The sequence below is a fragment of the Physeter macrocephalus genome, chromosome 7, assembly GCF_002837175.3.
Source record: "Physeter macrocephalus isolate SW-GA chromosome 7, ASM283717v5, whole genome shotgun sequence".
NCBI lineage: Eukaryota > Metazoa > Chordata > Mammalia > Artiodactyla > Physeteridae > Physeter > Physeter macrocephalus.
In genome coordinates this window covers 18,650,900-18,663,903 of record NC_041220.1, presented here as the reverse complement: position 1 = coordinate 18,663,903, position 13,004 = coordinate 18,650,900, and the positions used below count along the sequence as shown (strand labels likewise).

At 35.3% G+C, this 13,004-nt stretch overlaps 1 protein-coding gene across 4 annotated transcripts in view; it reads right to left on the bottom strand.

Annotated features, from left to right (window-relative positions):
• Positions 1 to 13,004, bottom strand: part of RAP1GDS1 (Rap1 GTPase-GDP dissociation stimulator 1) — a 161,182-nt gene that overhangs the window by 3,210 nt on the left and 144,968 nt on the right. For all 4 annotated transcript variants that reach the window (XM_024126566.3, XM_007109654.4, XM_024126565.3 and 1 more), the window contains 2 exons: positions 11,731 to 11,857; positions 8,021 to 8,149 (listed from right to left, as the gene is read on the bottom strand). In XM_024126566.3, the coding sequence (XP_023982334.1) occupies positions 8,021 to 8,149; positions 11,731 to 11,857 (256 nt within the window). The remainder of the gene's footprint in view (positions 1 to 8,020; positions 8,150 to 11,730; positions 11,858 to 13,004) is intronic.

Sequence of the window (13,004 nt, the reverse complement as noted above, 5' to 3'; positions counted from 1 at the left end):
TACCGCAAAAAAAAAAAAAAAAAAAAAAAAAGAAAAGAAAAAACGGGAGTGGACTGGAATCAATAAAATTAGAAATGAAAAAGGAGAAGTTACATTGGGCACCACAGAAAATCAAAGGATCATAAGAGACTACTACAAGCAACTATATGCCAATAAAATGGACAACCCAAAAGAAATGGACAACTCCTTAGAAAGGTGCAATCTCCCAAGACTGAACCAGGAAGAAACAGAAAATATGAACAGACCAATTACTGAAATGGAAGCTATGATTAAAAAACTCCCAACAAACAAAAGTCCCGGACCAGATGGCTTCACAGGCAAATTCTATCAAATGTTTAGAGAAGATTTAACACTTATCCTTCTGAAACTATTCCAATAAAATCACAGAGGAAGGAACAATCCCAAACTCATTCTATGAGGCCACTATCACCCTGATACCAAAACCAAACAAAGATACCACAAAAAAGAAAGTTATAGGCCAATATCATTGATGAATGGAGATGCAAAAATCGTCAACAAAACACTAGCAAACCAAATCCAACAATACATTAAAAGGATCACACACCATGATCAAGTGGGATTTATCCCAGGGATGCAAGTTTTCTTCAATATATGCAAATCAATCACTGTGATACACCACGTCAAAAAACAGAAGAATAAAAACCATAAGAAGATCATCTCAATAGATGCAGAAAAAAGCTTTTGACAAAATTCAACACCCTTTTATGATAAAAACTCTCTACAAAGTGGGCATAATAAAGGCCATATATGACAAACCTACAGCTAACATCATACTTAATGGTGAAAAGCTGAAAGCATTTCCTCTAAGATCAGGAACAAGACAAGGAGCTCATCAGTGAATTCGGTAAAGCTGCAGGATACAAAATTAATACACAGAAATCTGTTGCATTTCTATACATTAACAACAAAAGATCAGAAAGAGAAATGAAAGAAACAGTCCCATTTACCATCTCATCAAAAAGAATAAAATACAGAGAAATAAACTTACCTAAGAAGGCAAAAGGCCTGTACTCTGAAAACTATAAGACACTGATGAAATAAATCGAAGATGACACAGATGGACAGATATACTGTACAATGTTCTTGGATTGGAAGAATCAATATTGTCAAAATGATGATACTACTCAAGGCAGTCTACAAATTCAATGCAATCCCTATCAAATTACCAATGGCATTTTTCACAGAACTAGAACAAAAAATCTAAAAATCTGTATGGAGACATAAAAAACCCCAAATAGCCAAAGCAATCTTGAGAAGTAAGAACGGAGCTGGAGGAATCAGGCTCCCTGACTTCAGACTAAACCACAAAGCTACAGTCATCAAAACAGTATGGTACCAGCACAAAAACAGAAATATAGATCAATGAAACAGGATAGAAAGCCCAGAAATAAACCCACACATGTATGGTCAATTAATCTATGACAAAGAAGGCAACACTATACAATGGAGAAAAGACAGTCTCTTCAATAAATGGTGCTGAGAAAACTGGACAGCTACATGTAAAAAAATGAAATTAGAACATCCTTTAACACCATACACAAAAATAAACTCAAAATGGATTAAAGATCTAAATGTAAGACTGGATACTATAAAACTCTTAGAGGAAAACATAGGCAGAACACTCTTTGACATAAATCACAGCAGTATCTTTTTCAACCCATATCCTAGAGTAACGGAAATCAAAACAAATTGGACCTAATTAAACTCAAAAGCTTTTGCACAGCAAAGGAAACCATAAACAAAGCGAAAAGACAACCCACAGAATGGGAGAAAATATTTTCAAACGATGCAACTGACAAAGGATTAGTCTCCAGAATTTACGAATAGCTCATGTGGCTCAATATAAAAAATAACCCAATCAAAAACTGGGCAGAAGACCGAAATAGACACTTCTCCAAAGATGATATACAGATGACCAAGTGGCACTTGAAAAGATGCTCAACATCGCTAATTATTAGAGAAATGCAAATGAAAACTGCAATGAGATTCCACCTCACAACAGTCAGAATGGCTATCATCAAAAAGTCTACAAACAATAAATGCTGGAGAGGGTGTGGAGAGAAGGGAACCCTCCTACACTGTTGGTGGGAATGTAAATTTGTATAGCCAGTATGGAGAACAGTATGGAGGTTCCTTAAGAAACTAAACATAGAGCTACCATATGCCCATATCTCCAGATATATGCCCAGTAATCCCAGTCCTGGGCATATATCTGGAGACACACATGGTCCGAAAGGACACACACACCCTGATGTTCACCACAGCGCTGTTTACAATAGCCAAGATGTAGCACATCCTAAATGTCCACTGACAGATGAATGGATAAAGAAGATGTGGTACATATATATGGTGGAATATTACTCAGCCATTAAGAAGAATGAAATAATGCCATTTGCAGCAATATGGATGGACTGGAGATTATCATACTAAGTGAAATAAGACAGAGAAAGACAAATGTCATATGATATCGCTTATATGCAGAATCTAAAGAAAAAAAGATAGATACAAATGAACTTATTTACAAAACAGAAACAGACTCACAGACTTAGAGAATGAACTTATGGTTACCGGGGGGAGGGGGGGGTGGGACAGATCGGGAGTTTGGGATTGACATATACACACAACTATATATAAAATAGATAACCAACAAGGACCTAGTGTACAGCACAGGGAACTCCGCTCAATACCCTGTAATCACCTAAATGGGAAAAAAATTTTGAAAAAGAACAGATACATGTACATGTATAACTGAATCATACTGCTGTACACCTGAAACTAACACAACATTGTTAATCAACTATACTCCAAATACACGCACCCTGATGTTCACCACAGCGCTGTTTACAATAGCCAAGATGTAGCACAACCTAAATGTCCACTGACAGATGAATGGATAAAGAAGATGTGGTACATATATATGGTGGAATATTACTCAGCCATTAAGAAGAATGAAATAATGCCATTTGCAGCAATATGGATGGACTGGAGATTATCATACTAAGTGAAATAAGACAGAGAAAGACAAATGTCATATGATATCGCTTATATGCAGAATCTAAAGAAAAAAAGATAAAAATTTTAAAAAATAAATAAAATAAGACATTCACTAATAGAATGGTAAAACTAATAATAAAAATAATCAGTTTCAGTACAATGTAATAAAATAAAAATAAACATAGTGGAAAGGCTAAAAAAATACAAAAAATGAAACCAGAACCAACGTTTTTAGCAGAAATAGAAAAACCCATTTTAAAATTCAGATGGAATCTCAAGGGACTCCAGATATCTAAAACAATCTTGAAAAAGAATAAAGTTGGAGGTCTTACACTTCCTAATTTCAAAACTTACTACAAAGCTACAATAATCAAAACAGTGTGGTGCTGATATAAAGACAGAGATTAACAGAATAGAATAGAAAGCCCAGAAATAAGCCCTCACATATATGGTCAAATAATTTTCGACATGGGTGTCAAGACCATTCAATGACAAAAGGACAGTCTTTTCAACAAATGGTGCTGGTAATATCCACAGGAGAAAAATGAGGTTGGGCCCTTACCTTACATCACATACTAAAGTTAACTCAAAATAGATCAAAGACCTGAACATAAGAGCTAAAACTGTAAGATTCTGAAAGAAAACATAGGGGGAAGACTTCATGACATTGAGTTTAGTAATGATATCTTTTGGATATGCATGAAAAGCACAGGCAACAAAAGGAGAAATAGATAAACTGGACTTTATCAAAATTAAAAACTTCTGTGTATCAAAGGACACAACAGTGAAAAGGCAACTCTTGGAATAGGAGAAAATACGTGCAAATCATATATCCAATAAGCATTTAATACACAGAACATATAGAGAACTTTTCCAAGTCAACAATAAAAAACAACCCAAATAAAAAATGGGCAAAGGACTTGAATAAACATATCACCAAAGAGGATAAGATATACAAATGGCCAATAAGCAAATGAAAAGATCCCCAACATCACTAATCACCAGGGGAATGCAAATCAAAACTACAATAAGATACCACCTGACAATCATTAGGATGGCTATTATCAAAACAAATAACAAATATTAGGGAGGATGTAGAAACTGGAACCCATGTGCACCTCTGGTGGAAATGTAAAATGGTGCAGACACTGTGGAAAACAGCACAGTGGTTACTCAAAAATTTAAACATAGAATTACTGTATTATCTAGCAACTCCACTTCTGTGTATATAAGCAAAATAACTGAAAGCAGGAACTCAAACAGATATCTGTGCATTCATGGTCACAGTGGCATTATTCACAATAGCCCAAAGGTGAAAATAACCCGAATGTCCACTGATGGATGAATGGATAAACAAAATGTAATATATACAAACAATGGAACATTATTCAGCCTTAAGAAGGAATGGAATTCTGACACATGCTACAACGTAGATGAGCCTTGAAGACATTATGCTAAGGGAAATAAGCCAGACACAAAAGGAAAAATATTGTATGATTCCACTTATGTGGGGTACCAAGAGTAGTCAAATTCATAAAGAGAGAAAATAAAATAGTGGTTGCCAAAAGCTGGGGAGATGGGTGATTAGGGAGTTACTGTTTAAAGAGTATGGAGTTTCAGTTTGGAAAGAAGAAAAAGGTCTGGAGATGAATGGTGGGGATGGTTGCACAGTGATATGAATGTACTTAATCCACTGAACTGTACACTTAAAAAAGGTTCAAATGGCAAATTATATGTATATTTTACATTAAGAAAATGCCTGAACAATTATGAACATGCTTGAAACAAATGAGATCACAGCAAGGAAACAGAAGATATAAAGAACAGAAATTTTAGAACTCAAAACTATAGTACCTTCAACAAAAAGCTTGATAGGCTCAACAACAGAATGGAGAAGACAGAAGAAATAATCAGTGAACTTAAAGCAATACAAATTACCCCACCTGAACAACGGAGAGATAATAAACTGGAAAAAAAATGAACAAAACCTCAGGGACCTGTGTGATATAACTAAAGAGCTCACATTTATGCCATTAGAGGCCTTGAAGGAGAAGAGAAATGAGGTGGGACTGAAAAAGTACCTGAAGGAACATGGTTAAAAACTTCCCAAATTTAGCAAAAGACATAAGCCTACAGATTCAAGAAGCTGAGCAAGCCCTAAACAGGATAATCCTAAAGAAATCTATGCCAAGACACATCATATTCAAACTTTTGAAAACTAAGAGAAAAAAGTCTTGAGACAGAAATGACACCTTACCTACAAGGGAAAAAACAAACAGTGAGATAGTGGATTTCTCATAAGAAACTATGGAGGCCAGAAGAAAGTGGCACAACATTTTTCATGTTTTTAAAGAAAAGAACTGTCAACCCAGAATTCTATACACAGAGAAAATATTTTTCAGAAATGAAGAAGAAATCAAGATATTCTCAATGAAAATGAATAAATAAGGAATAATAAAGGAAATGAGAATTTGTCACAAACAGGCCTAACCTAAAATAATGGCTAAAGGAAGCTCTCTAAACAGAAAGGGAAAAAAAGGAATTTTGGAACATCAGAAAGAACAGATATAGCAAATACATATAGATAAATACAATAGGCTTTCCTTTTCTCAAAAGTTTTCTGGATTATGTTTGATGGTTGAAAACAAAAATTATAGCACTAATGTGGTTCTAAATGTATACAGGGGAAATATCACTAATTTGAAAAGAAATATGCACCCCATGTTCATTGCAGCATTACTTAGAAAAGCCAAGATACGGCAGCAACTTACATGTCTATGGATACGTGAATGAGTAAAGAAATTATGGTGTGTGTATATAATGGAATATTATTCAGCCATAAAAAGAATGAAATCTTGCCATTTGTGACAATACGGCTGGACCTTGAGGGCATTATTCTAAGTGAAATAAGACAGAGAAAGACAAATACCATATGATCTCTCTTATATGTGGAATCTAAAAACCAAGTTCATAGATACAGAGAATAGATTGGTGGTTGCAGGGGGCAGGGGATTGGGGTTGGGAGAAATGGGTGAACTTTTAAAAATTAATTTAAATAAATGGAATAAATATTAAAAACTGCAATAATAATAAAAAACCCCAAAAAATAGTAAATGATTTTTGCTTACTGATTAAACAACACACAAACTTTTTGTTTCCCACTGCTCTCCAACTTGGGTATCATATTACAGTTAGTTAAAAAAAAAAAAAAATCTTACCAGTTACCCAAATAATATTTCTATTTTTCTCTAACAGTGCATCACTAAAAATACTGGCCCTGGAAAAATTCAGAAAATAACCAAAGGAAATACTTCCTTAACTAAAGACTTAATACAAGAATGTCTTGACCATTTATTTATTGGTCAAATTGAGAATGGATGCACTCTTTGTAAAGGAGAATTTTAACATTTGAGGGGTTGCCCAAGCAGGATTTGTGGAAAGTATCAACAATTACCTCAAAGAATGCAAGCAAAGCAGAGGTTACTGGGGCATTCGTCAGTACAGCAGCATAGAACAGAAAACACTACTGTGGGTAATGCAGACAGAGCCATACCAGCAACATCCAAAAAGATGGAGCCTCAAGCCAAGGGATTCCATGCTTCCAGTTCCTTTAGCAAAGCTGATGCAATTGCAGAGACAGATGCATCAAACCACTTTGACCTGATGCCATTACACAGTCCATTCACTTAATTCTCCTTGTTCTGATCAAAGCTTATCAACCCTTGATGCCTGTCTGCCCTGGAGGAGTCAATGAGCCAGACAGATTCTGCACTTGGGGTGTTCTGAGATCAGTGGCAGGCATACTTCTCATTATAGATAAGTAAACTACCATTCTGGTTTTGTACTTGGATAAGGTGAGCCTGCCCCAGGAGACGTATCCACCCTTGGTGTGTGCACAAAAAAGTCCACCTAGAAACCCAACTCTGCCCATCAAGGCTCACTACCAGAGGTGCTTTCCTGACACCCACCCCCCTCTACTGCCCATCATTTTGGTTGTTACCATCACCTTGAAAGTGCCTGTCACTAACCAGACAGGACAATTTATGTTCACCACTCCTCAGCCAGCACCACTGCAATGTCCCTGCTTACTTCCTTCAGTCTTGGCTTCCTCGTCTAACAAATGGTAGTAATAATAATGATAACCAGCTTTGTGGATGAAATTATGTAATCTTTAAGCATTAAAAAAAAGGTGGGGGGATGAGAGTGGATTAAAAAACATGACCCAACAATATGCTGCCTACACTTCAAATACAAGATACCGCTGATTGAATCTGAAAGGGTAGAAAAAGATCATGTGAATGTTATTCAAAAGAAAGTAGGAGTAGCTATATTAATATCAGATAAAGTAGACTTCAGAGCAAAGAAAACTACCAGAGACAGAGAGGAACATTACATAACGATAGAAAGGTAAATCCACTAGGAAGGGTGTATGCACCTGCCAACTGAGCTGCAAAATATATGAAGCAAAACCTGATAGAACGGAAGGGAGATACAGACAAATCAACAATAATAGCTGGAGACTTCAACACCCCTCTCTCAATAATTGACAGACCGAGTAGAAAATCAGCAAGAATACAGAAACACCATTACCAAACAAAAGGATCGAATTGACATTTATAGAACTCACCACTCGATAACAGCAGGATACATGTTCTTTTCAAGTGGTCCATGAAATGTATAACAAGATATGCCAATGATTTCTTGAACAAACTCCTTAGCTAATATCATGGTATACAAAATCAGAATTTGTTCTTTATATAAACTATTTTAGGGTTAATGAAACTTAAAGGTATTAATTTTTTAACATTGACTTTTGCTTATATTTGCTATGTAACATTTTCATTATTAAGAATCTTTTGGGAGTATTTGCAGTGTAAAAGTAATCCTGTATCTTCCATAAACTAATTTCTAATGCTTTAAAAACCCAAAGCCACCATTTACTATTATTTTATATTTAATGTCAGCCATATGTTGATGAATATCAAATGACAGAGGAAATACGTACCAGATCCCATGAGAGCACAGATCAGAACCATGGAATTATATTTGATTTCAGGAGCACTTCTCTCATCTGCTAGCAGTGTGTGTAAAATCTGTACAAGTTTAGCACTTTCTAGATCTTTCTCAGCAGTGCCTGGAACATGAAATGAAGTATCAGTTATATTCACTGGGTATGAACCTGGTACAATCTGGCTAAATACTACTTCCCTTTCTAGAAACTGATAATGTGAAACCTTTCAAAAGGGACTCATAAATAATAATGACATAGATATACAATATTAAATTTAGACCTTGTTAAAAGGGTATTTAGATCTAAACTTCAGTAGATATTTCAGGAGTTTAGGCTTAAAATTCGATATTAAAACATTCCTTTAAATATGAGGCAATTAAAAACCTTTATTATGAAAGCTGTTAAACATATACAAAAGCAGAAAAGATAGTATGATATACTATGTACTATCACCATCTTCAAAAATGATCCTGGCCAACTGTGTATCCTCTATCTCTAGTCTTATCCACTTATTCTAACCCATCCCAAATTATTTTGGAGCAAATCCTATAATCAAATAATTTCCTCCACAGGTATTTCAGCATGTATATTTAAGAGAATCAGACTCTGCAATTCCTATCAAAATCCCAAGAGGATTCTCCATAGGAAATAGATAAGCTTATACTAAAATTTATATGGAAAGCCACAGGCCCTAGAAGAGGTAAACAATCTTGATAAGAAGAATAAAGTGGGAGGAATTCCTCTACCTGATATGAAGGTCACTGTATAGCTACAGTTATCAAGACAGTGTGGTGTTGGTGGAGAGACAGACATATAGGTCAGAGGAACTGAAAGAAGACCCTAGAAATAGACCCACGTGCATAAGCGCAACTGATTTTTGACAAAGGTACAAAATCAATTCAGTTGAGGAAAGACAGCCTTTTCAATAAATGGTGCTGGAGCAATTACATCCATAGGCCAAAAAAAAAAAAAGAAACCCTGACCTAAACCTCACATCTTATACAGATATTAATACAAAAAGGATCACAGAGTTAAATGTAAAACTACAGGACTTTCAGAATATAAATAATCCTCAAAACTCAATAGTTAAAAACAATTTAGAAAATGGGCAAAGATCTAAATAGGCATTTCTCCAAGGAATAAATACAGATGGCAAATAAGCACATAAAGATGTTCATCATCAGTAGTTATTAGAAAAATGAAAATTAAAACTACATATCACTATATATCTATCAGATTGACTAAAATAAAAGAAAAAAACAGGGACAATACTAAACGTTGGTGAGGGTACAGAGCAAATTAGATCACTTATGCAGTGCTGGCGGGAATGTAAAATGGTATAGCCACTCTGAAAAACAGTCTGTCAGTTTCTCTAAATATCAATCATGAAGTTACCATACAACCCAGGAATCATCTAGTAACTCCTAGGCATTTATCTAGAAAAATGAAAATTTATGTTTACATAAACTCCTATACATGAATGTTCATTGTAGCCTTATATTTAAAAATCCCAAAGTGGAATCAGCCCAGATGTCCTTCAATCCGTGAATGGTTAAACAAATTGTGGTACCTACATATCACAAAATACTATTCAGGAATGAGAAGGAATGAACTATTGACACACAAATCAATGACTCTTTAGGAACTTATGCTGAGCAAAAGAAGCCGATTCCATAAGGTCACATACTATATGATTCCATTTATATATTTTTGAAATGAAAAAAATTTTAGAAATGAAGGGCAGATTAGTGGTTTCCAGGGATTAGGAGCAGTGTATGAGGTAGGTGAATGTGGTTATAAATGGAGAATCCTTGTGGTATTAGAACTGCTCAGATACACCTACACAGGCGATAAACTGAATATAACATACACACAAGTAAGTACAAGTAAAACTGGGGAAGTATGAATAAGATAGGTACATTGTATCGGTGGTTGGGATGTTACACTAATTTTGCAAAATGTTACCACTGGGCAAAACTGGGCAAAGTGTACAAGGGATCTTTCTGTATTATTTCCTACGACTGCTTGTGAATCTACAATTATCCAAAAAAAAAAAAAAAAAAAAAAAAAAGGATAAGGACTCTTAAAATGTTGCTTTAATACTATTATCATACAAAAATTTTATAATAATTCCTTAATAATATCTAAAAGCCTGTAAGGATACAAGTTTGGAAAAATATGGTTTTCAAAGTGTATTTTATGTTAAAAAGGTAGTATGACCTTATTTTTAAATCTTAGGCTCAAGGAGCCTAGGAAACACTAGGTGACAACAGCCAACAAAAAATATGATTATGTTTTGTCATTTTACATAGTTCTGTGGTAAGGTAAATAGACTCAGGCAAATGCTCAGCTATCAGGAAGCAAACAAAATTAAAGCCTATTTAGAAGATACTAGTTATGAAGGGCACAAGAGCAGATTCACCCCAGGATAGGAAGTCAAAGATAGTCTGAAATTGCTCTATCACTTTAAGCCATTTTTAAAAATCAAGCCATGAACCCCATTTGGTATTCCATGTCCTCACCAACTCTCACCTCTTCATCATAGCTTCCCCTCTTAAAGGTGTCTGGACCTCTGGACAGACTCACATAATCTACCCAAACCATGGAGGAAATCACAGCATCTTTAACCTAAGTTAGTGACCAAAGCCACATATATTTTCTTGACGTTTTCTATCTTTAGAATTCAAGAAAATTTTACATCCTACTTATACCTGATTTTTAAAAAATTATAAATTGTTTTAACTGTCCCCTTAAGAGGACAAAAATTCAAATCTCTCATACCTGAAATCTGAGTAAATCTGACACTGAAGGAGATATACCATGTTTATCTTTCGGCTTCTCCTTCCTGGGATAAGGGTTGGTGGGTCCACTTGCCCCAGTGTGAGAATTATGGACAAAAATCATCACTGGGAACTGAGGTGATCAGTTAACAGTATTTACCCGAATGGCTTTGAACCAAACAGGACATCCCTACTAAGTCTATAGTCCTCCTTATGTAAGGCAACCTCAGACCTTACCACAGGCCATGTGACTTTGATTGTCCCCAGCTGACTATGTATCAGAGTTTGGTTCTGGAGACAAAGTTGCTACCCATAAACTAGATGCCTATGAGCTAGCTTCTCCTGAAGAATTCTGAGTAACAGGAATGCTACTGCTAGAGAGAAACTACCTGAATCATTTAGACTCTGCTTTGGGGGAATTCTGAATGTAAATACACAGAAGAGTGATATAAAAGGTGAGAATTTAGAATGAAGGCAATGCTGTAAAGCAACAGAAACCATGGTGATAGAGAGGAGGAGGTTAGTAAGAGAGAATCAGTAGTAGGGATGGAAGAGAAGGTCTGGATGTCTGGAAGAGTAGCAAACCCTAAACTTGTTGTATTTTAAGTATTGTTTCACTTCTCCATGAGGTCTGCTGAAAATGTTTTCTGTATTCCCTAAGTGCCTAAACTTTGAGGTATCATTTAAGAGTCAAACTAACCTTAAAGCATTACCCTAAAAATGTTACCAAAAGAACAACCAAAAAGGACAGCTATGGTGACAATCTATAGAATATGATTTTCCATATACTCAGATCTGGACGGGTACAGAAAACACACTGGCAAAATGCTTCTAGTCAAGGTTCTGTCTGACTTCTGTTCCACTCCTGTGCTTCCTTTCATCCAAGATAAAAATAGAAAATAAGTTTGTCACTGGGGTACTTACCCAATTCTAAAGCTGCTATTAGTGCCAAAGCAACAAGGGCTTCATTCTGCATTATTACATGTTCACTAGTTGCCATGGTAACTAGATGCTTGATGCCACCACTTTGTACAATGGTTTTAATTACATCCTACAATAAATTAATATCACAGAATTATAAACTTTACTTTTAAACATAAAAAAACTGCGTTACCATCAGTCAATTCACTGTTGAGTGGTTTTCTGACAGTGTCCCTATGAATCATTACATTTAACCATAATTTCTTTTTCTTCACAGAAGAGAAGGAAAAAGCTTTTAGCTTTAAATAAATTCATCAAAAGATGACAACTTAAATTACCTAAGCGAAAAAGACCACTGCAGTTCATATCAAGGAATAGAAAGTCCCAGAAGCTAACAAAGTCAAAGAAATGAAAGTGCCATTGCCCCAAAAGAAGACTTACCACGAGATCAACAAAAGAGAATAAATCTTGGAATAATAATAATGTAAAAAGTTCTTCCTTTCAAATTTTTATTATAACACCAGTCTTTTCAGATGCATCAGGTGAAGCTTTTTACGTATGTTGTGTGCATCTATACAAGTATGTATGCAGCCTTTTAAAACCTTTGTTGGATCTAACAAAACTAGATTACATACAAAAGGACTTGAGCAGAACTTAAATAAAAATTCTGTCTCCCTCATTTCTCGTGGTGCCTACAGCCCTGTCCTCTCCAGCGGCAGAGAGGCAGTGGGCTCCAGACTCAATAAATCCCACTGACTGTGACAAACTACTGACTGTCTCTGCATCTCAGAGACTTCGCCTATGACGCTCAGACAATGTAAGTGTGTATCTCATAGGTTTTTGTTATAATTACAAAGTTATTACGTGAAGAGCACAAATAAAAGTATACAGCAAAGGCTAGATAGAAAGAAATGGGTACATTTATTTCTAGTACTCATTTTTGTCTTCATCTCACTTAGCGTTTTGTTGGATTAAATATGATTTAGTAGAAAGCCTCAATTATAAAAGATTTTAAAAGTAATTTTACTACTTTTCACTATTTTTAGTCATTTGAAGCACTGAATATTTTAAGTAGCCTGTCCAAGTTAGCTTCAATGGTACAAAACTGTAATTAGAAATATTTTCAAATTAATTTGCTAAAATATTGGAAAAAGGGTTTCCTTTATGCTTCTACCTTATATAATGTTTTTTTTTTTTTTTTTTTTTTGCGGTACGCGGGCCTCTCACTGTTATGGCCTCTCCCATTGCGGAGCACAGGCTCCCGCCGCGCGGGCTCA